The sequence below is a fragment of the Rattus rattus genome, chromosome 2, assembly GCF_011064425.1.
Source record: "Rattus rattus isolate New Zealand chromosome 2, Rrattus_CSIRO_v1, whole genome shotgun sequence".
Lineage (NCBI taxonomy): Eukaryota > Metazoa > Chordata > Mammalia > Rodentia > Muridae > Rattus > Rattus rattus.
The window spans coordinates 104,471,038-104,498,943 of record NC_046155.1 but is presented as its reverse complement, the minus strand read 5'-3'; the positions used below and the strand labels follow the sequence as shown (position 1 = coordinate 104,498,943).

The following is a 27,906-nucleotide window of genomic DNA, read 5'->3' as shown; positions in this document are numbered from 1 at the left end:
TACAAATACACCAAAAGTATTAAATGGAAAAAGACTGAATTGAAAATAATATTAATTTTGACTCTTACCTCACCTCATATGCAAAAGCTTCAGATTATAAACATAAATCTAAAGATGAAGTAATACAATTACTATAGGAAAACATAAGACTATCTCTAAGACTTAAAGTAAGTAGAGATATTTTAAAACAGAACCCAAAAGACCTGATAGCACTGCAAAAACATTAAGAAAGTAAAATTTGGGGCTGGAGAGAAGGCTCAGCAGATAAGAGATGGCTGCTTTTTCAGAGGACCCAGGTTCAATTCTCAGTACCTACATGATAGCTCACAATCAATTGTAATTCCAGTTCCAGGCAATCCTATGTCCACTTCTGGCCTCTCTTGGCACCAGGCACAAATGTTATGCCCAGACACATATGTAAGGAAAACACACATATACATAAAAATAAAAATATATAAGTATAAATAATAAATAAAATAAAAAATAAAAATAAAATAAAAATCTGTGTGGGTGGTAGACTAAGAGGAGGGGGTCTGATATTGGGATGTAAAGTGAATAAATAATGGGAAAAAAGGAAAATCCAAACTTAAGGAAAATTCTGTTTCACAAAAGACACCATGAAAACATTTAAAAAATAAACTACAAACTTGTTGTCTTACGACTGATATAGAATTTACATTTACAATGCCTAATAACATTGCAAGAGGAGGAAAAACATTAAAACACACACTAGTGAACACAAGAGTCTGACACCGGATGTATAGAGGTTTTATCATGTAAACACGTCTTTAGCAAACCAAAAATGTATATCCCAAAGTTTAACCCTGATCCACCTGGAAGCAGCCTTGGCACCCTCTAATGAAAGGCACAGACCACAGGCCTGTCTTCCACAGCAGGTGGTCATAGTCCATTTGTTCCGCTTTAATGGATTACTTGGAATTAGGTAATTTATAGAGAACAGAAATTTATTTTCTCACAGTTGTGGAGCCTGGGAACAGATTTCTTTCTACATCCTTCAGATAACAGGAAAACTACGCTAAGGGGGACGTGGAAGGACTAAGAAGGAGAGGGAGGCAGAGGCAGAACCTTCATGGCCATATTACTTTCCAAAGGCTCCATTTCCTAATACTGTCATAATGGCACCTGGTTTAAATACTAAACGAAAAGATAATAGATCACAGACAAGAGACAAACCCCAGACAAGACAATCCAGACTATTAGACAGAGATGGGGACGTCAGATACAAGGTAGTCAATTAGGGAAGATTTCGTCATTGTATGCATCTACTAGCCATTGAGGCTTGTCACAGGCTCAAAGATAATGCCAGAAGCATAAAAGGTTAGGATTCCTGTTCTTAATTTTCTTAATGCTCTAATTTACTCATGTTAGCACAAACACCAGACAAAACAGACACTGTTAACACACTTTGTCCTCCCTGGTCTTAGGTCAGGAACAACCCTTAAGAGAAAGAGTCCCAGGGTTTGCTCACTTGTTATTTATTGATCCATCTATTGCAGAATAGAAACTATTATTGCTAAGCAGAAACATTTGTCTAATCCAACAGCAGGGGTCCTAACCAAAAGAAGGATGGAATTCTGGAGAGCCTGCGGTTGGAGAAGAGGCTCACGCACAGTAACAGGGAACATCTTACCAGTTGAAGAATGGATGCACAGAGATTGAGAAAGTGACAGAGCACTCGCAGAGCCCTGTGGTTCTCTTTGGCTATGGCCTTCTTCAGGTCCCTCAGCACATAGCTCTTATCTGGCTCCTTGGGTAGCCAGGACACAGAACGAAACTCCTGAAGAAGCCTAGAATCAAGAAATAAGTTAGTGAGAGCAGCCATCCCTTTTTCGACACCTTTGAGCTCTTCCCAACCCAGTTCAATGCCAACTGAGCAAAGACTAATATTTTCAGGGACCAACAGCAGCTTCTTAAGATCAGAAGGTTGCCAGATGAGGAATCATTTGGAAAAGCCTCGTAGGATGCACATATGCTTATATCTAGTGACTTCTCTTTCACTAGAGGCTCAGATAAGTCCTGAGATGTGAAAAGACAAGTGGCTTCTTCCTGGGAATAAGCTGAACTGAAGGTCCTAAAAAGTCAAGGTTGACAGACACGTTTTAGGATCACAGGTGATTAAACCACAGTCTCTCTAGAGTTGACTGTCCTCAAGGAAGCTGCTCCTATTCTCCACCCTCTCTGTTCCCAGCTTTTGAGATTCCTTGAAAAATATGAACAACCCCCAATAAATAGGCAGGATGTTTAAGACGAAAATGAGTATATGGTATCTATTCTGGACCCCCCCCAAAAGTCACTCAATATGATATGTTATTTCTATAATCTCATTTAGTTCTCATTATTAGCACTGTGTTGCTGAAACCCTTACAGGAGTTTGCGGACCATTAACTTAGCTCAAAGAGTAAATTCTCTTTCTAGTTTTCAGGATCTAGATTCAGACATATCAATCCACCCAAGATTTACACCATCAACAGGCATGGGGGCACGTGGCTACAATCTTCAATGTTAGGAGTTTGAGGCAAGAAGTTCAAAGCTAGCCTTTGTCTGGGAATTATAGGCCAACCTGGAGTATATGAGACCCTGTCTCAGAAACAAAGTAAAACAATCAGAAAAACAAAACAGAAAACAAAAACAAAACAAAAACCATTTTGATGACTAGGCAAGTATGGAGGATGGTAACAGCCTAAAGAAGAGGTTGCAATCTGATGGCCAATGTACCAAATTCAGACTGAAAAGTTCACAGTGTGTATTACCCAAGTTGTTTTCTGACACACACGCATACACACAAACAACTAAAATACTATATTTAATTTTTCAAAGTTTAAATTTTACCATGAAATGTAGATTTCCAGGAAATCCTAAAACATAAAGTGAGCTGATCATATTAGTCCTATATTCTTAAATGTCAGTGAGTTAGAACTGAGAAGTGACTGTCTTTTACAGATGCAATCTTCAGGCTGCAGTGCCACCATCCCTAATGCCTTACATCTGATCACACTATATTCTTGCAATTTCTCCAGTTTAGGCTCCCTGGGCATTTGAGCTTGCAGCTACTATCACAGAATATACCTGAAGCATCATGAAGGAAATGCAAAGAAATGACTCATAAAATAATAATCAACTTTCAAAAAAGTGTGGGTATGTTTGAGAGAGAAACAAGGAGAATTAAAGAATGTTTAGGGGTTGGGGATTTAATCGCTTCTCGGCCTTTTGGCTAAGATCAAGTGTAGGGGTTGGGGATTTAGCTGAGTGGTAGAGCACTTGTCTAGCAAGCAAAAGGCCCTGGGTTCAGTCCTCAGATCCAGAAAAAAAAAGAATTTTTAGACTCAAAACCTAAGTTTGACCCATAGGTTTGGCAATTAATTGTGTTGTATTTAGGACAAGTTGGTATAAAAGAACATGTAATTACATGGAGATGCATTCAGAATACTGGTTATATGTATTCATATAACATATGATCATAGTTTATATATGCAATAGGACTAGTTAGAAAAATAAAATATGTTCTTAGTGATTATTTGTGGATGACAAAATTAGGGAGTTTTTCTTTGTGCTTCTTTTGTATCTTAAAATTTTAGGAATGGACATGGTATGCCTTTTGTCCAGATAATTTTTTTGTAGTTGTTGATGCAACATTTTGAAGACAGGAGATGTAGCTCAGTAGTGGAGCACTTGCCTAGTATGTTGAAGGCACTAGATTCAGTCCCTGGCACTGCAGTATACACATATGTGCAGCAAAAAAACAAAAACAAACCCTCAAACAACCAAAAACATGATAGGGTCTGTTATGCAGGATCTCCCTACCTCAGCCTTCTAAGAAGTGGGACTACAAGCATGTCCCAGCATACCCAGCATTTAACATTTAAAATTCCATGGCAGTTGTGTTTGTAATACCTCACCTGTTAATGTGGAGCATCCCAGCTCCAAAATGAGGAATAGCCAACAGCAGATGAGTCTTCAGGAAAGTCTGGATCCGATGCAGCCCACGAAACCTCACATTTTTCCTCCAACTACAAGTTAGAGGTGAGTGATGATATGCTTCTGTATTTCCTTCATCCATTGATCCACCCAAGACTACCCTGCCAGCACCTACCAGGTCAATGCCTTTCGTAAGAGGCAGTTCTTAAAGAATGGGATGCGCTGGAGCTCGTGCCAGAGAGCAGTGTCGCGGTGCCAAGTGGCTAGTGTCATTGTTTCACTGCCTTCCACAGGATGTACATGCAGGATCCCAAAGGGAGAGAAAATGTAGTGTTCAGGATTCACCTCGTTCGGTGGCACCACCACCAGCTTGTAAGGGCTGTTTTTAATTACAAGACAACAAAACCCAAGTCTGATTAGTGAGAACCAAAGAACTTATATGCACATATCCTGAGGAGACCAGAGGAGGACAGGGGAAGAGAAAAAGGAGATAGAAAGGTAGGCAGAAGAAAGTAGAAAAGGGGAAGACAACAGATTAATATTCACACTAGAATGATTGAACAAATATCAATTATGAAAAGATAAAATTAAAAATCCTTCCATGGTGGGAGCTGGAGAGATGGCTCAGTGGTTAAGAGCACTGACTGCTCTTCCAGAGGTCCTGAGTTCAATTCCCAGCAACCACATGGTGACTCACAACCATCTGTAAAGAGATCCGATGCCCTCTTCTGGTGTGTCTGAAGACAGCTACAGTGTACTTATATATAATAAATGAATAAATCTTTAAAAAAATCCTTCCATGGTGATACTTAGATTTTTAAGACACATGGACATTTGGAAACGTTGAATTGTATGTGGGGTGGGGGTGGGAGTGTTTTAATAGTAGCTATCAGAGCCTGTAAAGGAGGTCGGAGGAAGGATGAAAAGAAGAACTTAGGGCTGGGTTGTCCCTTGGTGGTAGAGCATTCACCTAGCGTTTGTGAGTCCCTGAGGTCCAACCAAGAAAAAAAGATTTGGATATAATGGGAGAAAGTGAGTGGATGCAACAGATGTGGAATCCAGAGGCTTGTTTTTAGTCTCAGAAGCAAAAAAAAAAAAAAGAAGAAGATGAAAAGAAGATAGAAGTCCAGGGAAAGAACATTTTAGTTCAGTCTAAAATGCTTTTGGAAGACCATGTTTCCCTAACATTGAGATTTCAAGATGTAATTCTTGCATTGGAGTTGGATAAGGTCAGCATTAAATGTGCTTCTGAGACTATAAATAAATGCTTTCTTCAGTGTACAAAAGAATAAAGAACAAAAGTAAGAAAGGCACAATTCAGACAAGAGCTTCTAAGAGCAAAGTGAGACAAAGAGGATCTGGAGAGTGAAGAGGAGGGCTGAGAAGGGAAGATGGCTAGAAACGATGAGGCAGGAGAGGTGTATGGACAGCAAAGCAGAAGAGGGGAATAAGCATGGAGAGAGACAACTGGATGGTAGCATGACCAGGCGATGGAGGGAGCTGTGGCAATGCACTGGATCCAGGCCCTTACTTAAAGTGCCGATCAGAAGCCACGTTGAGATAAAGGAAATGGATCTTCTTCTGGGACCAGTCTCTATTCAGAAGGGATTTCACCTGACTTCTCAAGATGGAAGTCCTAGGGCTTTTCCTCTTGAGGGCCTTCTCAGGAGCTTCAGAGGCAAGCTGAGGTCTGCATGACAAATCAGGGAGAAAAGACAGAGCAAAGAGATCAGTGCCTGGAGGAGAGCCTTGCCATCACTAATCATGGGAAGCAGACATTAGATCAAACACCTGAGGGGCCACAGCACTAGCAGAGCCTAGATGGCCTAATCTATACTCAAAGATGTGACATACTGAGCAGCTGCAGTCCATTATGCATGTTGGTCAGCTGTAGTCAACTATAGCCCAGGTATGTAAAACTCTTTTTTCTGATAAATAATTCTATTATACTGCTGTGATTACTGCAGTCAACATTATAATATTGTATAAATTAATAGGAAGGCATTATTGTATCAGCTTATAGGTTTTGATATTCAACCAAGTCCTATTCACTGCTATATCTGCAATCATAAGAGAATATCAAGTTTGAGGCCAATATAACCAACTTAGTAAAACCCTATCTCAAAATAAAAAGTACAAATAGAACTAAAAATTTGGCTCAGTAGTATAGCGGTTGCTTAGCATGCATGAGAACTCAGGATTGATCCCTAGCATAACAAAAAAGAAAAATGTATTTTTTTTTAGTAGTGAGGTCACATAATCACAAAACTAGAACTATTGGTTCCTGAACAATCCCTAGTGTCCAATCTCAATTCTGGGCTCACTCTGCTTTGATCTCATAGTACAAACAACTGTTGTTCTCAGTTCCCCAAGATGTTCCACCTAGGTGTATACTCAGCCCTGCCTAGCCTCAGCCTCATCACATCCTTCTTTGGCTGAACAAATTGAGCTTCTCAGCTCTGAACTAACTCCCTTGGTTTCAGTTGCCTCCTCCCAAACTACCTTCCCAGTTTGGAGGACACTGTGCCCTTTATTTTCTTCAAGGGCACTTTCTTGTGTGTATGCCATATTCCTTATTGTTCATATAATTTTCTCTTACTATAGCCTGCTGATTCCTTTAGTCTACAAATACAGATGTGTTACAGGATATTTGATCACACTGTGAACTCCAAGATTGTGTTATTTACTGAAAAAAATCTGTTTCTAGTTGCAGTGTGGCTTAACCCTTTATACACATTTTTAATCCCTCTGGCTGGAATATAGATACACTCTTACTACACACCTTTAATCCCAAACAATGAAGGTAAAGTTAGTTTGTAAAAGGAAGCAGCCATTTTGAAAGTGAAGTCTAATTGAGTAGCAAAGTGACAAATCAGAGAAAGATTTGACAGAATAGGATATGTCCAACTCTCAGGAAAAAAGAGAGGAGAGGAAGCTATTTAAGAGAACAGTAGAGAAGAAAGGAGGCAGTTTTACCAGGACAGTGGAACAGAGACAGGTTACAGAAAGATAATCAGCTACACATAGGTGAAGACAGAAGGAGCCAGAGGATGAGGAATAATTCAAGAGAAACCCAGAGAGGCAGGATACAATCAGTCAGCCTGGAGAGGAGTTGGAGCCAATACAGTTGAGTTGAACCACCAGTCAGAGCTCAGAAAGAACTAGAAAGGGTGAGCTTATTCATCAGCAAGTCTCAGAGGCTAAAAATATTTTAGGCTTAGATAAGATTGTACAGAGGCTAGAAGTTTCCAGGACTATGAGTAGTTAGCAGACAGAGGCAGTAAGCCTCCCAGACAACAATTACAACAGGAGAATAAAAGATACTTTAACACAGAGTACCAATATCTCAGGATCTCAGGTGCTGTGTCTTAAGGCCTGAAAATATCCCTCTACTTTCTTTACCAAGAGTCTCATCCCAATGCCACAATTACTTCAAACTCTCGTCCTAGTGTCTTTCTCTCTTTCAAGCTGGTGGGTGTTGATGAAGAGTCAAATGGCATTCCCACTGTCTCCCATTCATTTCCAAATGCACACTACAATCTGGTTTTCTCAGGACAAAACTCAAAGCAGCAGCGAGTACTACTACTAATTGCTGCCCCATGGACACATTTTCAGCTCCTAACCCACTTTATCAACCTAATCTCTATCCAAATTCTCTAGTCCTGTTGTTTGCGCTCTCTCTCTCTCTCTTTCTCTCTCTCTCTCTCTCTCTCTCTCTCTCTCTCTCTCTCTCCTCCTTTTATCCCTCCGTCTCCCCCTTCCCTCTCTCCCTTCCTCTCCCCTCTCCCTCTCTCCCTCCTTCCCAGTCCCATCCCACCAGGAGAGTACATAGGCAATAGCCAATAGTCTTTTGTTTTATGCTACTTACTACAATTTGTTAATTATACCTTACTTGTCCTAATGTCTCCCTTACTAACGGAAAGAACTAAGTCTATTTGACTCATTTCTTACTTCCTGGCATCTAGATAATCCAAGTAGCAATTAAGTTATTAAATGAACCAGGCTCTAGGAAGACAGTCCTGGAGAAGAGTAAACTGTATTACCTAGACCACAGAGGATGACTGCCAGCTTCATAAGGGTATGAGAACTTGATTCCTTCTTGATATATCGGCCCATAGCCATTTCTACTAAGGTCTCCCAAGAGAGAAAAGTTAGATTTGGACCTATACTGGGGGCGGGAGGAAGCTTGACTGAGAAGACTGAAGACAAATTGTTGACATTTGACACTTTCCTTCATAGTTCCAAGAACCTGCCCACTTGTCCACCATTAGGGATCTAAAAGTTCACAAAAAAGTCACAAATTGAGCCCACCATAAATTTAAGAGCAAAAATTGAGCAAGTCATGCTTGACTACAGACAAAACTAGCTTTCCTCACCCCTAGACAGTGAAATGTATCATAGACAAGCTACAAAAAAGAGACAAACAGATCAGAGTTAGAAGTTCCTATACTAAAGTTTAAAAAAAAAAAAAAACTCCTAGAAGGGGTCCTTTGGGCATTCTGAAATCCTAGGATTTTAGAAGCCAGATTGGGGAACTGGAAGGAATAGATCATTATTCAAGGGATCACCCATACTGTTAGATCAGGAAGTCAACTCATAAGGTCAGTGGTTTGCCTTAGTCTAGGAATATGTAACATAGACCTGTGGAGGAAGATCAGACAAGCACTCCCTAGGAGTAACCAAAGACCCATATATAATACCTAGGACCAGCACAATATATGCCCAATAAGTATTTTTTGGCCAATATAAATGACCAAGAATATAAACCCCAAAGAAGCTTCTGGCATTATCTGAGAAGACTGGAAACTGTAAGGTCAAATCTTGGCTTCCTAACGGCTGCTATTGATTGCAGTATTCCCTTATATTTTCCTGTTGAGACATTAGCTTTGTTTTACAAGGGGGGGGGAGGCGCAGCCTAGTCCAGCTCACATTAGTGTGGGCTAATCCTGAAGAGCCATAAGGAGCTGGCTCAAGAGGCAGTGGCCCTGCAGGCTCCTAAACTAATTATCTCTTCTACCCAAAGCCCCAAAGCATGCCACTCACTTTCTCCCAGCAGGCGCTGGTTCTGCATGCCCAATATCACTGCTTTCATACTGTACAGGGATGTCCGTAGCCAGTGCCAAGGGCAAGAGACTAAGGCTGTCCAGCCACGGGGTCTCTTCTAGGGCCACCTCAGCACCAACAATGCCCAGACAGTGCTGTAGCTCAGGCAGTGTCAATGGTCGTAGCCACGTGGCCAATTCCTTTTTTTGTTGCTGGTCCCACCGAGCCTTCACAAAAGGGCATGCTGAGCATGGGGGTCCCCGATGAAACCGTTTCATCCAGGGACTGCAGTCAACATGGGAGGAACTATGTAACAAAGAACTGTCTGGGGGGAAGGCCTTGTCTATAGCATCTAGCAGGTCCAGCTGGAGCCAGGCTTGCACCTTGGGTGCCCAGCAGTACAGCTGCTCCAGGAAGGGCAGCAACTGGAGTTGACCAGCTAGCATCTCACGGTATGGAGGCAACAGGCCCAGTACTGCATGCAAATAGTGCCAAGCTTCACAACTGCCATCCTGCAGCACAGCTGAGAACAGAGATTTAAGCTCAGACAGCAGCAGCTCCAGCATGTTCCGCTGTTCTGATTCAACCACTGCCTTAAGATGCTCCTGTTTCTCCTGACAGTCCCAGGAGTGTTCTTGTCCGCTGCAGCTACATCCAGCGATCCCAGACTGAAGGGTATCAAACCATGGGATTTCGGGAGACAAAGGTACCTTCCTCTCTTCCAGCATAAAGCGGAGGCAGGTATTCAACTGCTGTCGAACCGATCTTGCCCACAGCTCAGGGTCCAAATGCCAATTCCAGTCTTTTGGTTTTTGGGTCTGACCTGTGTGAACCAGCAGGGTCGGGGGTAGAGTGGTGGAGGGTAGGTTCAGGCTCTGGGCTGTGCTAGTAGGGTTAGGACAGCAAGATGGATAGAGCAGTAGGGCACAGGAAGACCAGTAGAGGGCCTTTACTAAGTTCCTCACTGTCAAGGACTAACACTGATCCAAGAGGGAGCCCTCCCTACCCAAGGTCACCTCCTCACCCTCCATGGCCTTGTCTCACCTGGCCTGCAGGACACAGAAGGCATAGGAAGGGAAGGGGGACTGCTCTGTGGATGAGGTTTCATCGCGGAGCGTTCCCTGTGGTGAATGAACTTAAGATTCAGTCCCAGTCACTTAACGCAGAGACCAACATACGCTTGCAAAATCTTTGGAAAAACTGTGTTCATATCAGGAAACCTTCGGAGGGAGGCTGGCAACCGCCTTGAAAAGGAGACATAAAGGGGTTTTACTCAGAGGCAGCTCCGGTCACCTGAAGCCTTTGCCAAAGACTGAGAAGATCCAGAGTGCAAAGCCGGCTGCTGGGTAGAGATGCAGTTTAGGACACCTAGAGGAAAGAAGTGGCAGAAGACAGCTCCAGGAGCGCCAGTAGGAAGGACTCCCCCCGCCCCCCAAGCACTGGAAGACCTGAGCAACCGAGGGTAAGGGTGGCAGATCCCAAGCCAGAGCAGAGGGCTCAGCTGCACCTGCTCCCAGTTGTTAGAACCGTTACAGAATCCTGGAGGCCCGAGCCTCAAGCTGGAGCCAGGAGAGTTCAACAGGCATGTGGGCGGGGCCTAGGGTCGGGCCCTAGGTCACACTAGCTGGTTGTTTCTAGCCTGATACTCCAAAGGCCCAAAGAGAATCTGGCTGGGCGGGAGAATGAATGACAAAATTGATCTGGGGCACTAACAGCATCAGGGAGCGTCGTCTAGGAAGCAAGTGTAATCCTCGGTAGTCACCAGTCACTGATTCTTTCCTCCCCTCCCTTGACAGTATATCTTTCTGTCCCACCTCAACTCCCAACAAAAACCCAAGTAAGAAAAAAATCTTGTATCTCAACAAGCTACACGTCAAGTTGGGACTGAGACTCTGGGAGTGGCTTAATTATTAAAAAATAGAAACCCTACCTCTGTTATAGATTTTACTCTAACCAGTGGAGATTTTTGATATGCCAGACAGTAAAAAGAGTAGGCTTGGGGGAAGGGGCCAGTAGGGTGTCTGACTTCAGATATTTCAACTTTTAAGTCTGAGATACCAGATATCACAGGTGAGAGGCATAGTTCAGTGGTAGGGCACTTGCCTCACATGCTCAAAGCCCTGGGTTTAGTCTCCAGTCTGGAAAGAAATGCTGGCCTTGAAGTCATGATTCTCCTGCCTCAACCTCCTAAAGGAAAGGATTATGCTTATGTCTCCAACTAGAAGTTTCGTATTTACTTTCACTTTATTCACATTCAAGTCCAAGTATTCCCAGGACCAAGGCATAGTGTTCTGCCTTCCCTAAGGCTAAGGAAATAGTCTTTGCCTTTAGGGTTCAAGAAAGTCCACCATCACATCTGCCTAGGCCCATTACAACTATGAGATGAAGAGAAGAAATCACCCTTTACTAAGGGCACAATCTGGCAGTTGCCTGTGTCACTCATTCACTTGGCCTGACCTAGGCAAAGATACAACTTCCACATATAATCTTTTATTCAGTGGTTGTGGTGGCTTGAATGAGAATGGCCCCATAGGTTCGTATATCTGAATGTTTGCTCCCTTGCTGGAGCCGTTTGGAAAGGATTAAGAGGTATAACCTTGTTGGTTCATTTTAAGTATTATATACGAGAGGAAACACTTTTCTCCACATTGTTCTCAAAATTGTATTTCAAGTTTCTGCTCAGACATCCCCTTATAGAGAATCCTTTAATTTCCCAGAAGTCAGCACTCCCATGTCCTGACCCTCTTTACCGCAAACTTAATTGACTCCATACTCTGTTGCTATCTCATATACTCGTTTGCTGTTTACCCTGATTAAAAATGTAAGCTCCAGAGTGGCAGAGATTCTAATTGTTCTTATTGCCTCTTACTCTGTCCCTAGTCCTTGGTTCTTAGTACTATGAATAAAATGTATCAATGTATAACAATATTAATTAGTAAGATCGGTTCTGGGATCAGACTGCCTAAAATGAAATCTTGATTTTAACACTTGGCTTATTTTTTTGAAAATGAAAATAGTGTCTACTTCCTAGGGCAGTTATGAGATTAAAAGATGTTGTGTGTATAAAATATTTAGTCTCACAAAATAGACACTTGATATAATTGACACGAATGAGACATAACAGGGTTCAGTGTGGGAATGAATAAGGGCATAGGTAACCAACTCTTCTTGTGGGGAATCCACAAGTTGCAGATCAAAAGGTTTAGGCTTTAACACAACAGTTTCCAGACAGACAAAAATAAATGGGTATTGTTTAGTAATTCCTCATTAGTCTTCAATTTTGCCTAAAATCTGATGATGTTTATATCATCGGCTAATTCCCTTTTCTGCATAAGACTTTCAGACTTCCTATATTCACTCATCACCATTTCTCTTGTTTTGTTCTTTATTCTCAAATAATAACATCACCACCTGTTTGTTTGAGACAGGGTTTCTCTGTATAACAGCTCTGGCTGTCCTGGAACTCAACTCTGTAGACCAGGCTGACCACAAGCTCACCTTTTTTTGTTTTTTTTTTTTTAAAAAGGCAGGGTTCTCCAGAGGGATATGTGTGTCTTTGTGTACGTGTAAGTAGAGGGCGGGGTTGAATTTGTTTCACACATGTGGAGGTTAGTGAAGCATCTTGAAGCAGAATTTTGACCTCTACACCTGTCATGGCGTGTATATATATACATACATACATATGTATGTATATATATACATACAGATACACATACATATATACATATATATACATATACATATATATATATATATATATATAGAGAGAGAGAGAGATAATAAATATAAATGTAACTAAAAAATTTGAAATCCCTTCTTCAGGAGACTGGAGAGATGGCTCAGTAGTGAAGAGCACTTGCTGCTCTTTCAGAGGATCAGAGTTGGATTCCTACCGCCCATATCAGCTTACATTTTCATGTAACTTCAGCACCAAGGGATCTTGCTTCCAAGGGCACTACGTACATGTGTGCTTACATGCATGCATGCATGCACACATGCACACAAATGCAAAAAAATTACTTCTTAAGGTAGGATCTTGTTCTCATAAACAGGTAAATTTGTACTAGGGAATTTTCCATGACAACATACACTTCTATTTTAAATAAGTTATGCTTAAGTTTTCTATATTAATCTATACACATTAAATTCCAAAAGAACAACTACTACACCCATCATTTTTTTTTAATCTACAGAAAAGCAAAGACAGAGTTCAGAATCAGAAAAACATACTCAAGAACCACAAATAACATATCCTTTTTATTGGAAGCATAAGACAATAAAAAAATTTAAGAGGCTTAAAGATGAGTAAGGTATGTAGGACCTGTTCAAACAAAGCTCCAGTTTTGACGCTGAGTCTGATGTCACAAAAGCCAATAAGCAAATGAATGCTATAGTTATAGTTTGTATCAGAGTTGGCTAGTCTGGGAAATGAATTGGTAGATCTTTCTAAGGTTTTGTCTCCCTTAGAAACAGAACCCCTAATTTAGTTGGGCAAATGACTGGTAAGAACAGAGATTATAGTTTCTGCCTCCCTTATAATAAGATCAAGCACATGAGAATTTTTAACATGTAACATCCAGTATGTGTCTTTAACAAATGGCTGAATTCTGTTCCTTGAATGGTTTATGTGAAGAGAGTTCTACTTTAGGTCACAGGATGAAGGGATACCCCAGACAACCATCAGAAAACCTGGGAGCAGCCTAAATTTCAGATGATTGTGAAGCCACCACACCAGCTTTAGCCTAGGTTTTTTACTTAAATAAAAACTTGGTACACTGCTGTTTTTGACTCTGCTATCATTAACTGAGCTGGGTTCCAACTAATCAAAAGGGATCTGGATGATGACAAAAGGCTGTTATGAGACAGCTGCTATCATCTGTATTGTGAACACTTGAAAGATCAACTAAGGTGCTGATAATAAAAAAAATATTTATGGGACTGCAGAGTGGTCAAGAGCACTGGCTGCTCTTTCAGAGGACCCAGGTTCAATTCCCAGCACCGACATGGAAGTTCCCAAGTGCAACTGCAATTCCAGGGCATATGATACCCTGACACAGACATACGCATAAACAAAACAATGCACAACACATAAACAAAACAATGCACATAAAAAATAAAAAGGAATTACTGAAAAAACATTTTAAAAAGAAATATTTATACAGATTATTAGACCTACAAATTGAAAGCAAAAACTGCTGTAAATGGGCCTTTGGATGGTGACTGATCATACAGTGTTAGAAGATACTATAGTCAATGAGTTTTGGGATTAAAAAAGCATGTCCAGTTGGCCTGGGAGCTTGTGCTATAGTCCTAGCATTCCAGAGACTAGGATAGTGTTGTATTATAATTTCCTCTAACCAAACATTACATCTTGGAGGGAAGCTCCTTAAGATAAAGATGTAGAATATTCTAAAGACAGTTAAAATACCCAATCCTGCAGGGAATCTCCTTAAAACTCAGGAAGTAACTCAAAAGCTTTAAAAGTTCCTGCATCTGACCAGATGCATTAGGCCCCTCCCTCTCCGAGCACAAATATGCAGTACGGACAGCCGAGAGATAAGATAAGCTCAAACAAGAGAAGTTGCCCTGGAACAGATACTCTCCAATTTGCCAGGCTGCCTGCAGAATATGCAGTGGGCCTGAGGTTCTAGCTTTTGTGAACTGTCATCCTTGCTGGGTTGGGCTTTTGATGATGTGTTAAGAGTCACTTCTGGTCCTATAAATAGCTCCTTATATACACGCCTATAAGTAATCCCAATAAATTCATTAGTTCAACAAGTTAGACTACAATAGTATCCTTAGTCTGTGGTCAATTTTCTACTGTGGATGAGTTTGCATCTCTAAAGTCCAATACCAGCCTAGGCAATATAGGGAGAGCTTGTCTCAAAAACAAAATATCAAAACTCTAAATTATTGGCAAAAGGTTATATTTGCAGATTAGTTTCTATATCATCTGATAAAGCAAACTTTCACTTTTTCCATTGTTAATAAGTTGAACAAGAAGGAAGCTAAAAGCTATGTACTACTTGCTTTGATGAGGATACAGTGTGAGTTATATAGACATGGATTCTGTCCCTGAGGTACAAACCATTAAATGTTTGCAACCTTAATGTATTTAAGTTGTGTGTAACCCAACACACAAAGAACTCTGGGAAAATGTCTTTAAGGAAATGGCAATTGGATTAGGAAGTTTAGTAGGTAAAGTAAGGATTTCTCCCCTGCATCAGAAATAAACAAGTACAAAGACCCTTAGAACAATATGAAGGAATCAAAGGTCAGTGTGGCTGGAGTACAGAGAAAGTAAAGCATGATTCAACTCAATTCAATAGGGAAAGTTATTGTTAGATAAAGCTGAAGATACGGGGCTGGAGAGATGGCTCAGGGGTTAAGAGCACCGGCTGCTCAATTCCCAGCAACCACATGGTGGCTCACAACCATCTGTAATGGGGTCTGATGCTTTCTTCTGGTATGTCTGAAGACAGCTACAGTGTACTCACATACATAAATAAATCTTAAAAAAAAAAAGCTGAAGATAGGTAAAACTGGATTATACATAGTCCTATAAATCATGACTAAAACTCTAGGTTTTGGGTAGAACACTTGTGTAGCATATACAAAGTCCTGGTTTCAATCCCCAGCACTAAAAAAAGTAATTCTTTTTATCATAATCCTTTTGAGCATACTTACTTCCTGGCTGATGAGTAGATAGCTTAAATGAGGTGCAAAAGTAGGCATAGGGAGATGCAACATTGCAAAAGTCCCACTGGGAGATCACAGATGAAGAGAAACAGAACCAAGGGATATTTAGAAATGTAGGTAGGGTGATGGAATCTGGCAAGAGGATCAGAAGGATATACTTATGTTTCTAGCTTCTGCCACTAGATGAATACCAGGCATAAAAGGAAAAGTTTATAAGAAAAAAAAACATTTAGGGTTGAGCTGTTTTTAAATATCTGTAACTTCTTTTATCTTATGTGCATTGGTATTTTGCCTGCTACGTGGGTGCTGGTAATTGAACCTGGATCCTCTGGAAGAGCAGCCAAGGTTCTTAACCCCTGTGCCATCTCTCCAGTCCAAGATGTTCTTGAGACAAATGAAGATGTCAAGTAGCTTAAACCTCTGGAGTCATCAGTACCTAAAACCCAAAGTGGGAGAATTAAACCATCCCAGAAAAATCCAAGAGAAAAAGAGCATGATCTAGTGAAGACTATGAAGAGGGTGAGCCCAGTCCAAAGGTTAGGGCACGATAGTTAGAAGGATAGGAGTAAAACCTAAGAATGAAATCAAGACACTGAGAGAATGTCAATGAGGCACTAACTATAAATAGTATCAAATGCCATTGAGAGATGAAGTATGTATAGGACCAGAAAATAACCACCAGGCGGTCTTGTAAGCACTCTTTCAATAGAGTAAGGGCTACAGAACTCAAACTATGCTTGTCTGGAGATTGGGAATGGATAATGACTTGCAAGGTGGACACAACTATGTCTGAGATACATCTGTAAAGTAGTAAAAATAGGATGGTAACTGGAAACTCGGTATAACTGTTTAACAGTGAAGTCCTTAGCATATTTAGAAACTGATGACAATAAGCAAGAGGAAATTGGAAGTACTCAAGTAGGAAATGAATTAGGACTCCAAGTCCAAGAATGGGCACTGGCACGGGCCGAGAGGGTTTCCCACTATTTAGAAGGGCAAGGGAATGATGTGGATGGGTTAGTCAGCAGTAGCATAGTAGAGATTACCTATAGAGAGCTTTTACTTTCCCCTATGGAGGAAAACAATGACCTAGAGAAAGGAAACAATAAGGGGCTAAGGAGAGTTACAAATACTGGCTTAAAATAGTTACTTAGGATAGTAGTAAAGAACAGAAAAATCACTGGGTGCCTTTAATTTCGGCACTTGAGAGGCAGAGAGAAGAGGATCTCTGAAGTTCCAGGCCAGACAGTGCTACAGAGTGATATCCTGCTCAAACAAAAGACACACATACATACATACATGCTACCTAATGAGAGTCTGAGAGCCAAGATTCCACTTGAACGTAACTATTAATTCAAACTGGCATAAATATGATCTACAGTGATCACCTTAAGTAGCATTTAGCTGATCAAATGTAGACAAAAATGTTCATCAGAGGAAGGGCGCCCAAAAAAAAAAAAAAAAAAAAAAAAAAAAGAAAAGAAAAAATCCGCTCTAGCAGGAAACTACCTGGGGTTTAAGCTGGATAGGAATGTAAAGGCAAGTGCTAGTAAGAGGAAGAATGTGAAAGCTACAGTAAAACCAAAAGATGTCAGGACAGTGACTTCCTAAGTCAAGCAGAGGGAATATGGTCAGTAAATAAAACTAAAGAACTAGTGTTTTATTGTTTGATTTAGTAGCATTCTGAAGACTTAGTGGCTTAGAATGATGACAATAGGCAAGACATAACTAAATGGAATGAAGTGGTCTTAACTACTGAATGGATTGTCTGTATAAACATCAAAGTCGAGGATAGAAATAAAGAACTATTGGGGGGGGGGGGACTTGAGAATAGTAAAACAGTGAGAAGGCTGAATGAACAGCCTTAAAGCAAATAGACTGAGCCGAGGACGACAGTAAAGTTCTGAACTCAGAATGTCAGGACTACCACCTCTGCCCTCCAATGCTTGTGACGTGGCAAGACTATGTCGAAATTTACGACTGGTGTAGGTATGTAGGTCAAAGGTAGAGCCCTTGCTTATTAGCATGTCCAAAAACCTGAATTCGACTTCCTGAAACCCTCTCCCTCAAAAACAAAACCAACAAAACCACAAACACCATCACCATCACCATCACCACCACCACCACAAAACCCAACCAAACAACCAACAAAAGTATGCCTGCCAGGTAGTGATTACTCAGGAGGTTGGAGGCAGGGGGATCTCTGTGAGCTCAAGGCCAGCTTGATCTAGAGTTGAGTTTCAGGACAGCCAAAGTTACAGAGAAACTGTCTCAAAAACAAAACAAAAAATTTCTATATGCTGTGCTTGAGAACACTGCCCTGCTCTTACTATGCCAATGGCTATCACTTTATGACAAGACCTGAAAACGATTAGCAACTACAGAAAGGGAAGAAACTGGAAAGGAGACTGAAAGAAGAAAAAGGACCAACAAGCCAGATCAAGGCACATTTGCTTTTGCACTGAAGGCAAAGTGCAGATAATGCTGGACGTAAGAACTCTCTAGACTGAGTGGGCGTGGCATAGGTGTAACCTCAGCACTTGGAAGTAAAAGCCAGCGAATTTGAATCCAAGGCGTGAGACTGCATCGTGAGACCATCTCAAAAACAAAATGAGACAAAACAAAACAAAACAAGTTCAGACAGTTCAGAGTGGGCTCTAGGCACATATGTTTCCTAGTCTTTTTCCAGCAATTACTAATTATGTGTGACATGGGAAGAGAGGAAACGCAGACAACTCACAGCACATGTTTATTGAAGGGATACATACAGATGCCGATATAGAGCTCTCTCAGCAGCCACACAGTATCCTGGGTCTCCACCTTCCTGGTTTGGGGAATTAAGTTCACAAGCTGCTCTACTCACGTTTGTACTTGTCAAGGAGTGAAATTAATCATGTACACAGGTCACTCTGTAGGGAAGCTTCTGGTCAGCAATTTTTATATTCCTAAAGAATTATCTAGCAACCAGTTGTAGCCCATGTCTGTAATTCCAGTACCTGGGAGGCTGAGACAGGAGGATCGTATTGAAGACCAATGTGCCCACAGCAAAACTACCTAAAAGGAAAAGAAAAAAAAAGAAAGAAAAGAAAGAAAGAAAAGAAAAAAGTTGTGACACGCCAGAATCTGCTTTTCAAGAACTGTTTAAGACAGGGCTCTCCTGTTTTCATGCTTCTTTACCTGTCTAATGAAAAATACCTCCTAGTTTTGCAATTAAAAAGAGTATGATAAATTTATACAAAACAACTCAACAGACATCATTTAGAGTAGTCTGCTGTAGTGCAAAGACTATCAGGCTTGATGTCCCAGCTTACTTTATTGATAAGAGTCTTGATATAACAGCACAGAACGCTTTCAAACTCACAATGCTTGGCCTGTTAGTGCTATGACTGCAGGCACATATAACAAGCCTTGGAACAGGATTAGCCTTTCAATATGGAGTCAGCTGGGATTTTCAATTTTTTGGCTGGCCAACAATTGGGAGGTAGAGACAGGAGGATCAGGAGTTCAAGGTCATTTTTAGTTACCATTTCCAGGTCAGTCTTGGGTACATGAGACCACAACTCAAAGTAAATAAATAAAATAAATAAATAAATAAATAAACGCAAATTTCTGACCTGTAGGTGGGGGGAGGGCAGAGAATCTGCTCTGTGAATGGTTGGTTTTCACTGTGAATTTGATTCCTTTGTAAAAAAAAAAAAAAAAAAAAATGAAAGCTGGCCACCTGTTGCAATGGTGGAGGAGATGGGATGGGATTTCAGGAAGCAGTGAAGGGGAAGTGGGTAGCTTAGTTGTTTAGAGTTCACACCAGGCAAGCACAAGTGCTTGAGTCTAATCTTCTGGGAAACAGTAATAGGTGCAGACCCCATGCTGTTGCCCTGCAGGCTGTATTATCCTCGAAGCCCCAGAAGCCCCATGTGGTGGTGCATGCCATATCCTCCTTCCTTTCCCCATCTCCACATTAGGAGTGAAGTCATGGAAATGGCAGCTTCCAGGAAAGGACTCCTCCGGAGTATAGACGTGAATCCCACAAAAGGAGGTGGGGGAATAATGAAACAAGAATAGAGAAGCTGGCAACAGGGTAGTTAGAGTACTGGAAGGTAGAGAACTGAAACTAGGGGACTAGACAGGCAGTGAAACACTGAGGAAGCACGGGGTGGAGGGTCACAGATGGTATTTAACCATCCCTCCCTAATACCATCTCCCTTTCCCTCAGGTTTCTCTTGAGGTTTGACTAATGTTGTCTTCCTGACTGACTGAAGACAAGAAAGCCCTTCTTTGTTTAAAGTCTTTACTTCTAATTTCACAAAAGCAGGAAATACTAAGAGAGTAAATTGGGGAAATGGTCAACATTCCTGAATTCTTAGAGGCTTGTCTTTGTTCTGTTGTCACTGATCTCCTAGGAAGCAGTGACTAAAGCCTAAGTCTTCCTGCTTTTGTTGTTTGATATTACCTTCTTCCCCTAGATCTACAGCAATTCTTTTGTCTGACAGCTGAGAATAAAAACTAGTTATGAGCCAATGTATAGTCAGGTACTTGAGTTAGACCCGAGGACAAGCACAGAGAACTCTCCCTTTTGGAACCAATTTCCCATTGTTATTACCAACCTTAAAACTGTAGCCATAATCCCTGCTTTTGCTGGGGTGCTGGGAATGCTAAATTTGTCCTTCTACATACAAGAAGGTAATACATCAACTGCCAAGGCTAAAGGTACTAGACAGGCACTAGATGACAGAATAAAGGATGGTACCAATAGAGAAAAGTTCTTGCCAAGTAAATTAACCAGAATACAAAAACGGGTTTATTGGCTCCAAGAAAAGGAGCAAGAGCACCCAGCTTTCAAGCTCAGTCTCTCTGTACATATTTAGACAAGCCCAAGGTCCATAGAGGAGCCCATCCAAGCACCTTCTCTCCTGCGGTCAGGGACAGCTAGCTAGCTGCCTGATGGCGAGTCTCTGGGCTGTTCTGCAGGATCACCTGGCACGGCAGAGGCAGCCTCGTAGTCCGCCATGCGGCGCTGGACCAGGGCGGGCATGAGGTGCACGTAAGCGGCCATGAGGCGGTGGTTAGAATGGATGAGCTTCCCAGCACAGCTGTGCAGGCAGGCCTCCTGGAAGGAAGACAGATGGAAGTAGAAACTAAAAGGGGTCCTGTCAAGCCCTCCTCCATCCTTCCCGGTCCCCAGCCTAGGAATGAGGTCATGAGAGAGAGGGGAAGTGGGGGGGGGGTAAGTCACATCACGTTATTGTCAACTCTGGGACCCCCCACAGTCTCCACCTCCTCAGCGTCCAGAGCTCGGTGGTGCAGGCTGGGCACACAGCGCTGGAAGCACAGTTCTGTCATCCGATTGTAGACCAACAGAAAGTCTCGCAACTGAGAGAAAAAGGAACCAAGACTTCACCACCGCCGAGGCTTCCTGGGGCGCGCAGCCCGCCTCCCCCTCTGGGGGTTCTTGCGTGTACCCCTGGAAACATACTGCGCGTCTAACCCAGAGAGCAACTTAGCTCTCACTCACGTTTCTCAGTTGCTGCTGCTGGTGCTCCATCACGCCCAGGGCGCATGGCGTACGCCACTTCCGTCCGGAGGGGGTGGCTCTCGGAGTCGCCCCGGAAGTAAACCCTCGGTACTCCCCCAAGAGCTTGAAGGCGTAGCTCCAGGCTCGCCCTGCCCACAACTGTAAACGTCACCTCCGCCCTTTTTCTCTGCGACGTGGCCGGCTTCTTCTGCCCAGAGAGCATGTCACTTCCGCCGAATCTCTGACCTGCTGCTAGGATCGCGACGGGAACTGGAACCCGAGGTCCCCGCGCGGTCCGGGCCTCGCGCCCTGAGGGGAAGAGCGGCCCGGCCCAGGTGAGAAGGACATACTTGGACGAAGGGAAGTTGAACGCACGAACCTGTACTGAGGGCAACATGCCCTGAGCCCTTGGCAAGGATGAGGACACACCTGATGCCCAGGTGTATGGGGGTGGGGGGAGCCTCTCACATCTGGAAGGCTTCAACTGACTTTGGAAGGGATTGCCTGTGTCCTGGTGTCCTGACACCAGGAACATTCACTAACTGCTTCAACTAAGGCCTGGTGGGGAGCGCCTGAGGGAGTCAGGTGCATGAGATGGAGAAAGGAAGAGACCAGACCATCTGAAGGAAGAGGGGAAGGAACACCAAAGGATGTGAAAGATCAGGATCGCAGAGCATGCCTGAGTGGCAAGTGAACGTCTGAGCCTAGGAAAGAGTTTTGGTAAACATGCTTATGCAGGGTTAAGTTCCCAGAGAGCATAGACCTTCCCTCTGGTCCTCACTGCTGCAATTCCATTGCCTCGGTTTCTCACACATAGTAGAAACTCACTAAATGTTTGTTGAATGACTGAATGCATGAATGGTTACTAAAGGCGAGGTTGGGGGTTACGAGAAGACACCAGAGGCTTTGGTATGCATGCATTTGTAGAAATAATGTACTCAGAAGAGAATGGATACACATACTCAAGGAAAGACGTGGTGGCTGATCCCAGGACACCCAAGCCCTAAGACAATCCCTGAAACCTCCGAGAACACAGGGGAGGCCTCCTTATTCTGGAGTGCTGGCCAGTTTCCAGAATTGTCTTGTTGGGCTTTACAGCGTGCTGGGGTGGAGACCTTGACTCCAGTCCCTTCCCTAGCCATGACGGACGGGATTCTAGGGAAGGCAGCCACAATGGAGATTCCCATCCACGGAAATGGCGAGGCTGGGCAGCTTCCTGAAGACGATGGGCTGGAGCAGGTGCTTCTGTTTGATTCTTCTAATTGTCTCATTATGCAGTCCTGACTTATAAACCTTTTACTTTCCCCCATCCCAATAGCCTTCAGTTAACTAAACTCCTTCCTAGTTTTCAAATCTTTATGGTTCTGTACAAACTTTATGTGCACTGCCTCCATCCCCAAATGTTTCATCTATCCCCGTGTTCCTGAGGTGCCCCCTCTTCTCTGACCTATAGGACCTCCAGCAGGTGATGGTGTCAGGACCCAACCTCAATGAAACTAGCATTGTGTCTGGTGGCTATGGGGGCTCTGGTGACGGACTCATCCCCACAGGTATGAGTGATAGAGACAGGCTTGAGGGGTGGGGTGGGGGCCGTTAAGGCAGCTTGCCGGCACATAGGACACATACAGGAAAGCTTGACTCGTGACTGAAGAGCTTCAGAACTGCTAGTGTGAAGTTCATAGCCTGTTCAGTCCCAGACCAGCTCCAGAGTTGCCCATCTGCTTCCCCCCTGCCACTTAGTCTCTAAGATAATCTCATTTGTCTTTTCCTCCCTGCCGCCCCCACCTGAGCCAAGTTAAGACCTTGAGGTTATGAGCACTCAGGAGCTTAAGGCCAAGTTGGAGCTTTGTGAGGCTTCTCAGACTTTCATTTTAGACTGTTACACTGACTAGAATTCTACCTAGAAATATCAGCCAACTTCCTTGTTTTCTGTGCCCACCATCTTTGATCCTGCCAATCACACATATCACGATAGCTTCTATTCTTTCTTCTTGAGTACACCAACAGCACTCCTACCCTATACATGTATTGAGTTGGTTTGGTGGTCAGGACACAAGTCCTTGTTCCCCCTAGTGAGCAGAAGAATGCAGTTGTCTGTCTAGATTTTCCTTCTTCAGCAAGGTCATTTCATGTGCTGGAAGGGAAGTGGGCCACAGAAGTGTCTGGTTATATCTAAGAGAAACTAGTGTCAGAGAACTTGGTCCTTTAGGGTCTGGCCGCCATCCGTCTCACAGCACCTCACCTTCTGGCCCTGGTGATGAGGTGGCCCGAGGCATCGCTGGAGAAAAGTTTGACATTGTCAAGAAATGGGGCATCAACACATATAAGGTAAGATTCAAGCACCTCTTCTCAGAAACTCTCCATGGGGCCCTTTTCCCTTTCCCTGGGTCTTAATCTACAGTCTTTGCTATGACTAAGAGAATGGGGGTGCTGGAGTAGTTCCTTGTGGGGTGGAGTTTAGATTTCTGACCTCCATCCCCCCACCCCCATTCCAATCAGTGCACAAAGCAGCTGTTATCAGAGAGATTTGGCCGAGGCTCCCGGACTGTGGATCTGGAGCTAGAGCTGCAGATTGAGTTGCTGCGTGAGACGAAGCGCAAGTATGAAAGTGTCCTGCAGCTGGGCCGGGCACTGACAGCCCACCTCTACAGCCTGTTGCAGACCCAGCATGCACTAGGTGATGCCTTTGCTGACCTCAGCCAGAAGTCCCCAGAGCTTCAGGTGCCTCAGCCAAAACAGAGAGGGTGGGGGTACTGGGCCCTGGTCCTTCCAGGCAGGCATCCCTCAGCCTCCCTCCCTCCCTCCCTCCTGCAGCCCCCAGGGAGAACCCCTCTGGGGTGCGCCCAGTCCTGCCCCCAGCATCACTCACCTATGGAGGCAGCCTAAGGGTTTGTACTGAGGTCCAAAAGTTGGAGGGGTTGTGGGAGAGGGCGCACCACAAGTAACCTGTCTCCATGTCATCCAGAATGCCTTTGGTGCTTGGCCTAATCAGACCCCCTCCCTGCCTGCTGCACTAGCTTTCTCTGTTCCTGTCTTGTAAACTCACCTAAGACCTCCCACCCCCACACTCTTACCTCAGGCATCGCCAAGATGACCCTACTAACTTTGTGGCTAAGAGAGCCTTGCTAGAGGCAGTCTGGTTGTTGTAGTTTTGATGGCTGATTCTTCTTTGGGATGGAGGGAAATGAAGGGCTCTACAGCTCCAGCCAGGTAAGGACTGTTGCTTAATGCCTACGCCTCCCTTCTGCCCTTAGGAGGAATTTGGCTATAATGCAGAGACACAAAAGCTGCTGTGCAAGAATGGGGAGACGCTGCTGGGGGCTGTCAACTTCTTTGTCTCTAGCATCAACACACTGGTCACCAAGACCATGGAAGACACACTCATGACTGTCAAACAGTATGAGGCTGCCAGGTGTGGGCCCAAGGTTTGGAAGTTGGCTGGCATGGGTCAAAAAGCAAACAGTAGGGGCATACAGATTCAGAGAGGAAAGGGATTATGTGTGTGGATGAAGAGGTGGATTCCAGCTTTTATCACCCCCTTCCCAGGCTGGAATATGATGCCTACCGGACAGACTTAGAAGAGCTGAGCCTAGGGCCCCGGGATGCAGGGACTCGTGGTCGACTTGAGAGTGCCCAAGCCACTTTCCAGACCCATCGGGACAAATATGAGAAGCTGCGGGGAGATGTGGCCATCAAGCTGAAGTTCCTGGAAGAAAACAAGGTGCTGCCCTACTCCCTTGGTCCTAAGTCACAGTACCCGTCCTTTCAAACCCTCTTAATTGTTGCGTGGGGAGCTGTCCCTGGCTAGGGAGTGGGTTGTTCCTCTAGCCCCTTGATACCTGGGCACTTTCAGGTCACCCTTCTCATCACTGGCCTTTTTTGTTGAGGATCTGGCTACTAGTCCCATTAGCATAACTGAAAAAACACTGCCCCTTGGGCTGGGGTTCCAGAACCCTAGATGCTCTGATCAAGTCAGGTTTCTTTCTTCATATTGCCCCTTTTGACTGCTCGGAAAGTCCCCCACCCCAATGCACTGTCAGCAGAGTCTATATGCTCTGGTCTGTGTCTGGGCTCAGGCTTGTAGCCCCTCCTGAAGGGTGCCTGAGTCCAGCCTTAGCTGACCCTGCTGGGCCCCCAGATCAAGGTGATGCACAAGCAGTTGCTGCTCTTCCACAATGCCGTGTCTGCCTACTTCGCTGGGAACCAGAAACAACTGGAGCAGACTCTACAGCAGTTCAACATCAAGCTGCGGCCTCCAGGAGCCGAGAAGCCTTCCTGGTTAGAGGAGCAGTGAGCGGCTCCCAGCCCAACTTGGCTATCAAGAAGGACACTGGGCGGGGCAGCCCCAGGGTGAAGGAGATTGGACATGGGATGTCCTTTGCCACTTACTTGCTGGCTTGGGCTCCCCTTTCCTGGCTGGGGTCTGACACCAGTTTTGCCCATCCTGCTGTGGTCTGAAGAGGGCCTGTAGGCCCAGAAGCTGCTGCCCTGTCCTTTATCTTCCCAGCCACTGGGCTTCATTCCCAGGTCTTTTCCTTTCACTCCACAGCCAAAGGCTATGACAAAACACTCCCTGGCCAATGGCACCACTCCTCAGGCCTATCCCCAGCTCTTGGGATGTGCCCCTGACCAAAGACAGGACCTCAAAAGGCTCTGTCAGCCAACGGCAGCTCTTCTTGGGCTCCCCTGGGCCAATAGTGTTGCCTCCAGTACCCTTTGTCCCTCCTCAATGTGTGTCCATTGCAGAGAAGGGAACTGGGACCAAAGGGGTGGGAATAATGGGGAGCCCCACTTGTGGCCCTGCATCTGAATGGGCCTTCCCCTCATCCACCCACCCAGTTGAACTGTGCTTAGAGCCTCAGAAGACTGGGTTCTAGCACTAGGAATAAACCTTTCATAAAAGCAGGCCCAGTGAGGTCAATTTGTGGGGGAGTAGAGGAGGGTGGATTGGTAAGAAATGCCCAGTAATCTTGAATTCAATTCCTATGAATTCAAAAGAACTGCAGCTAAGTTTGAGAAGCTGCTAAAGGCCTGATTCCCCCCATTCTCAGAGCCAAAGCTTTCTCTTCCAGTTAGCACCAAGGTGATCTACGTGTCTGAAGAACATAGGTCCAGAGGGGGTTGGGCTGGCTAACCGTCATGCATTCAATCACACAGCCGGTGTTTACTGAGTGCTTTTATTTGCCAGGCACTGCGTTAGGCCCTGGGGAAACATCAGTGAATAAAACACGGTCCCTGCTCACAGTGCTTAAGGCCTAGTGGGGGATAGAGACAAGTAACCAGGCAACTACAATACAATGAGAAATGCTAGGATACGGGATGCAGTGGGAGCACCAGATAAGGGGCATCTAGCTTAGACTGGGTTAGAGATGGTGATGCCAGTTTAAAAGCTGAGATCTGAAAAGTAAGTAGTTGACAGCTCAGGGAGAAAGGCCAATGTCCCTAAAGTCTGAATAAGAATTCAGTCCGGAATGAAAAATTAAGTGGGTGTGACAAGAGGCAGGACTTTTGATCTTTGGAGAAATAGAACTAAGAAACCTCTTAGAGATTTGGCAGCATGGGAGAACCGTAGTGTTGAAAACATACTTTCTGGGCTATCGGGTCGCCTAGTGACCCTTGCTTGTCACTCTAAGCATGAACCCCACCTGAGCTCCTTCACATCCAGTGACTAGCTACTGCAGAGATAAAGGCAGTCTCACCGCACCCTTGCACTGCTCTTGCTGAAGTCAAACCTGATCATTATATAAGAAATCACAAGAAAACTCCCAGCAGCACTTTAGTCAGGGCTTGAGTGCCATCAACTACAGGTCCAAAGATACATGCAGACTTTTGCAGCATTCTCTCACCTCTGGAGGGTGGAGAAAGGGGACTAACCCAGTCAGCAGGTTCTCACAGCACAGGGTGCACACCAGTCTGACTTGACTCTTTGTCATTGATAACTGCAATTCCCAGGCAGTGTTCCTGGGCTCTGGTTAGCCTTTATGTAGTCAGCTGTCTGCCTTGATTATTAGAGGTGCTGGTCCTCATATTAGCCCCCTTCATTATGGGCCACTGGGGATTGTTCGTTGTAGGGGCACTGAGTCTCCAAATGGTTGGAGACAGAACCTGAGAGCAGAGCCCAAACGTGGTTCCACCATTTTCTAGCTGATTAGGATTAATGCCTGGGGAACATACGCTCCGCTCCTTCCGTTGTAAAGCTGCTAATAAAAGCAGCTACCTATTACGGTTATGCGTATTAAATGAGATAATGTATGTAAAGTGATTAGCTCTGTCTGGCACGTAATAAACACTCAGTCCCTGTTAATGTACAATTTTTATTGTATTCTACCAAAGCTGTTTTTCCATAATGCAATGATTCTGAGAATTGTTCTGGGTCTTTGGTGTAAGGAAGGAGTCGCGCTGGATAGTCTAAACCAAATTTCCTAACGAGGCGGCTCCTGAGGCACCTAAAACCGAAGTGCAGTCTCCCAGTTAGCCTGCAAACCTCTTCTCCTAGAGTTCTGGGCCGAGGTACAGGTGGTCCCCCTCCTTGCTCAGTGGAAACCAAACTAGCAGATTTCACAGGAGCCTCCGGTAAAGCCAAGGAAGGAACGACCAGAAGCCGCTGGAACGGGCTCTCGGAGTACTGAAGCTAGTTCTAGCTGCTTTTACTTGAAGGCACCAAGTGCCACTACCAGAGCCCAGCTACTCGCCCTCACTCTCGCCCTTAGGCCTCG

At 44.1% G+C, this 27,906-nt stretch overlaps 3 protein-coding genes across 5 annotated transcripts in view; 1 reads left to right on the top strand and 2 right to left on the bottom strand.

The window, feature by feature from the left end:
- Positions 1-20,602, bottom strand: part of Dnhd1 (dynein heavy chain domain 1) — an 86,029-nt gene extending 65,427 nt beyond the window's left edge. Inside the window, 8 exon segments of the mRNA XM_032893188.1 lie at positions 1,652-1,808; positions 3,918-4,028; positions 4,112-4,315; positions 5,468-5,626; positions 8,980-9,802; positions 10,024-10,223; positions 18,675-18,732; positions 20,581-20,602. Of these exon segments, the coding sequence (XP_032749079.1) occupies positions 1,652-1,808; positions 3,918-4,028; positions 4,112-4,315; positions 5,468-5,626; positions 8,980-9,802; positions 10,024-10,087 (1,518 nt within the window). The 5' untranslated portion in view covers positions 10,088-10,223; positions 18,675-18,732; positions 20,581-20,602.
- On the bottom strand, positions 18,415-21,300 carry Timm10b (translocase of inner mitochondrial membrane 10B). 2 transcript variants are annotated; one of them, XM_032893186.1, is made up of 4 exons: positions 21,191-21,300; positions 20,953-21,048; positions 20,581-20,785; positions 18,415-18,732 (listed from the first exon to the last, which is right to left on the bottom strand). In XM_032893186.1, exons 1-3 carry the CDS (start codon positions 21,218-21,220, stop codon positions 20,609-20,611), a joined length of 303 nt encoding a protein of 100 aa, XP_032749077.1. In that variant the 5' UTR covers positions 21,221-21,300; the 3' UTR covers positions 18,415-18,732; positions 20,581-20,608. The 2 variants fall into 2 exon arrangements, with proteins under 2 accessions (XP_032749077.1, XP_032749078.1); XM_032893187.1 differs by lacking the exon at positions 20,953-21,048 and having other exon boundaries at positions 21,191-21,295.
- An 82-nt stretch (positions 21,301-21,382) lies between these two features.
- Positions 21,383-27,494, top strand: Arfip2 (ADP ribosylation factor interacting protein 2). Of its 2 annotated transcripts, none has more exons than XM_032893184.1 (8): positions 21,383-21,525; positions 22,329-22,429; positions 22,644-22,740; positions 23,400-23,518; positions 23,690-23,911; positions 24,445-24,602; positions 24,737-24,911; positions 25,329-27,494. In XM_032893184.1, the coding sequence occupies exons 2-8, from the start codon at positions 22,331-22,333 to the stop codon at positions 25,482-25,484; spliced, it is 1,026 nt and encodes a 341-aa protein (XP_032749075.1). In that variant the 5' UTR covers positions 21,383-21,525; positions 22,329-22,330; the 3' UTR covers positions 25,485-27,494. The 2 variants fall into 2 exon arrangements, with proteins under 2 accessions (XP_032749075.1, XP_032749074.1); XM_032893183.1 differs by having other exon boundaries at positions 22,289-22,429.
- The last annotated feature ends 412 nt before the right edge of the window (positions 27,495-27,906 follow it).

What these genes read in the sequence shown, in the direction of transcription:
- Arfip2 (XM_032893184.1), top strand. Translation starts at nt 22,331, where the DNA reads ATGACGGACGGGATTCTAGGGAAGGCAGCCACAATGGAGATTCCCATC. An exon ending in GGGGCATCAACACATATAAG is followed by an intron (nt 23,519 to 23,689) that starts GTAAGATTCAAG and finishes CATTCCAATCAG; the next exon opens with TGCACAAAGCAGCTGTTATC. An exon ending in AGTTCCTGGAAGAAAACAAG is followed by an intron (nt 24,912 to 25,328) that starts GTGCTGCCCTAC and finishes CTGGGCCCCCAG; the next exon opens with ATCAAGGTGATGCACAAGCA.
- Timm10b (XM_032893186.1), bottom strand. Translation starts at nt 21,220, where the DNA reads ATGGAGCACCAGCAGCAGCAACTGAGAAAC. An exon ending in AGCAGCAGCAACTGAGAAAC is followed by an intron (nt 21,049 to 21,190) that starts GTGAGTGAGAGC and finishes TTTTTCTCTCAG; the next exon opens with TTGCGAGACTTTCTGTTGGT. An exon ending in GAGCTCTGGACGCTGAGGAG is followed by an intron (nt 20,786 to 20,952) that starts GTGGAGACTGTG and finishes TCTTCCTTCCAG; the next exon opens with GAGGCCTGCCTGCACAGCTG.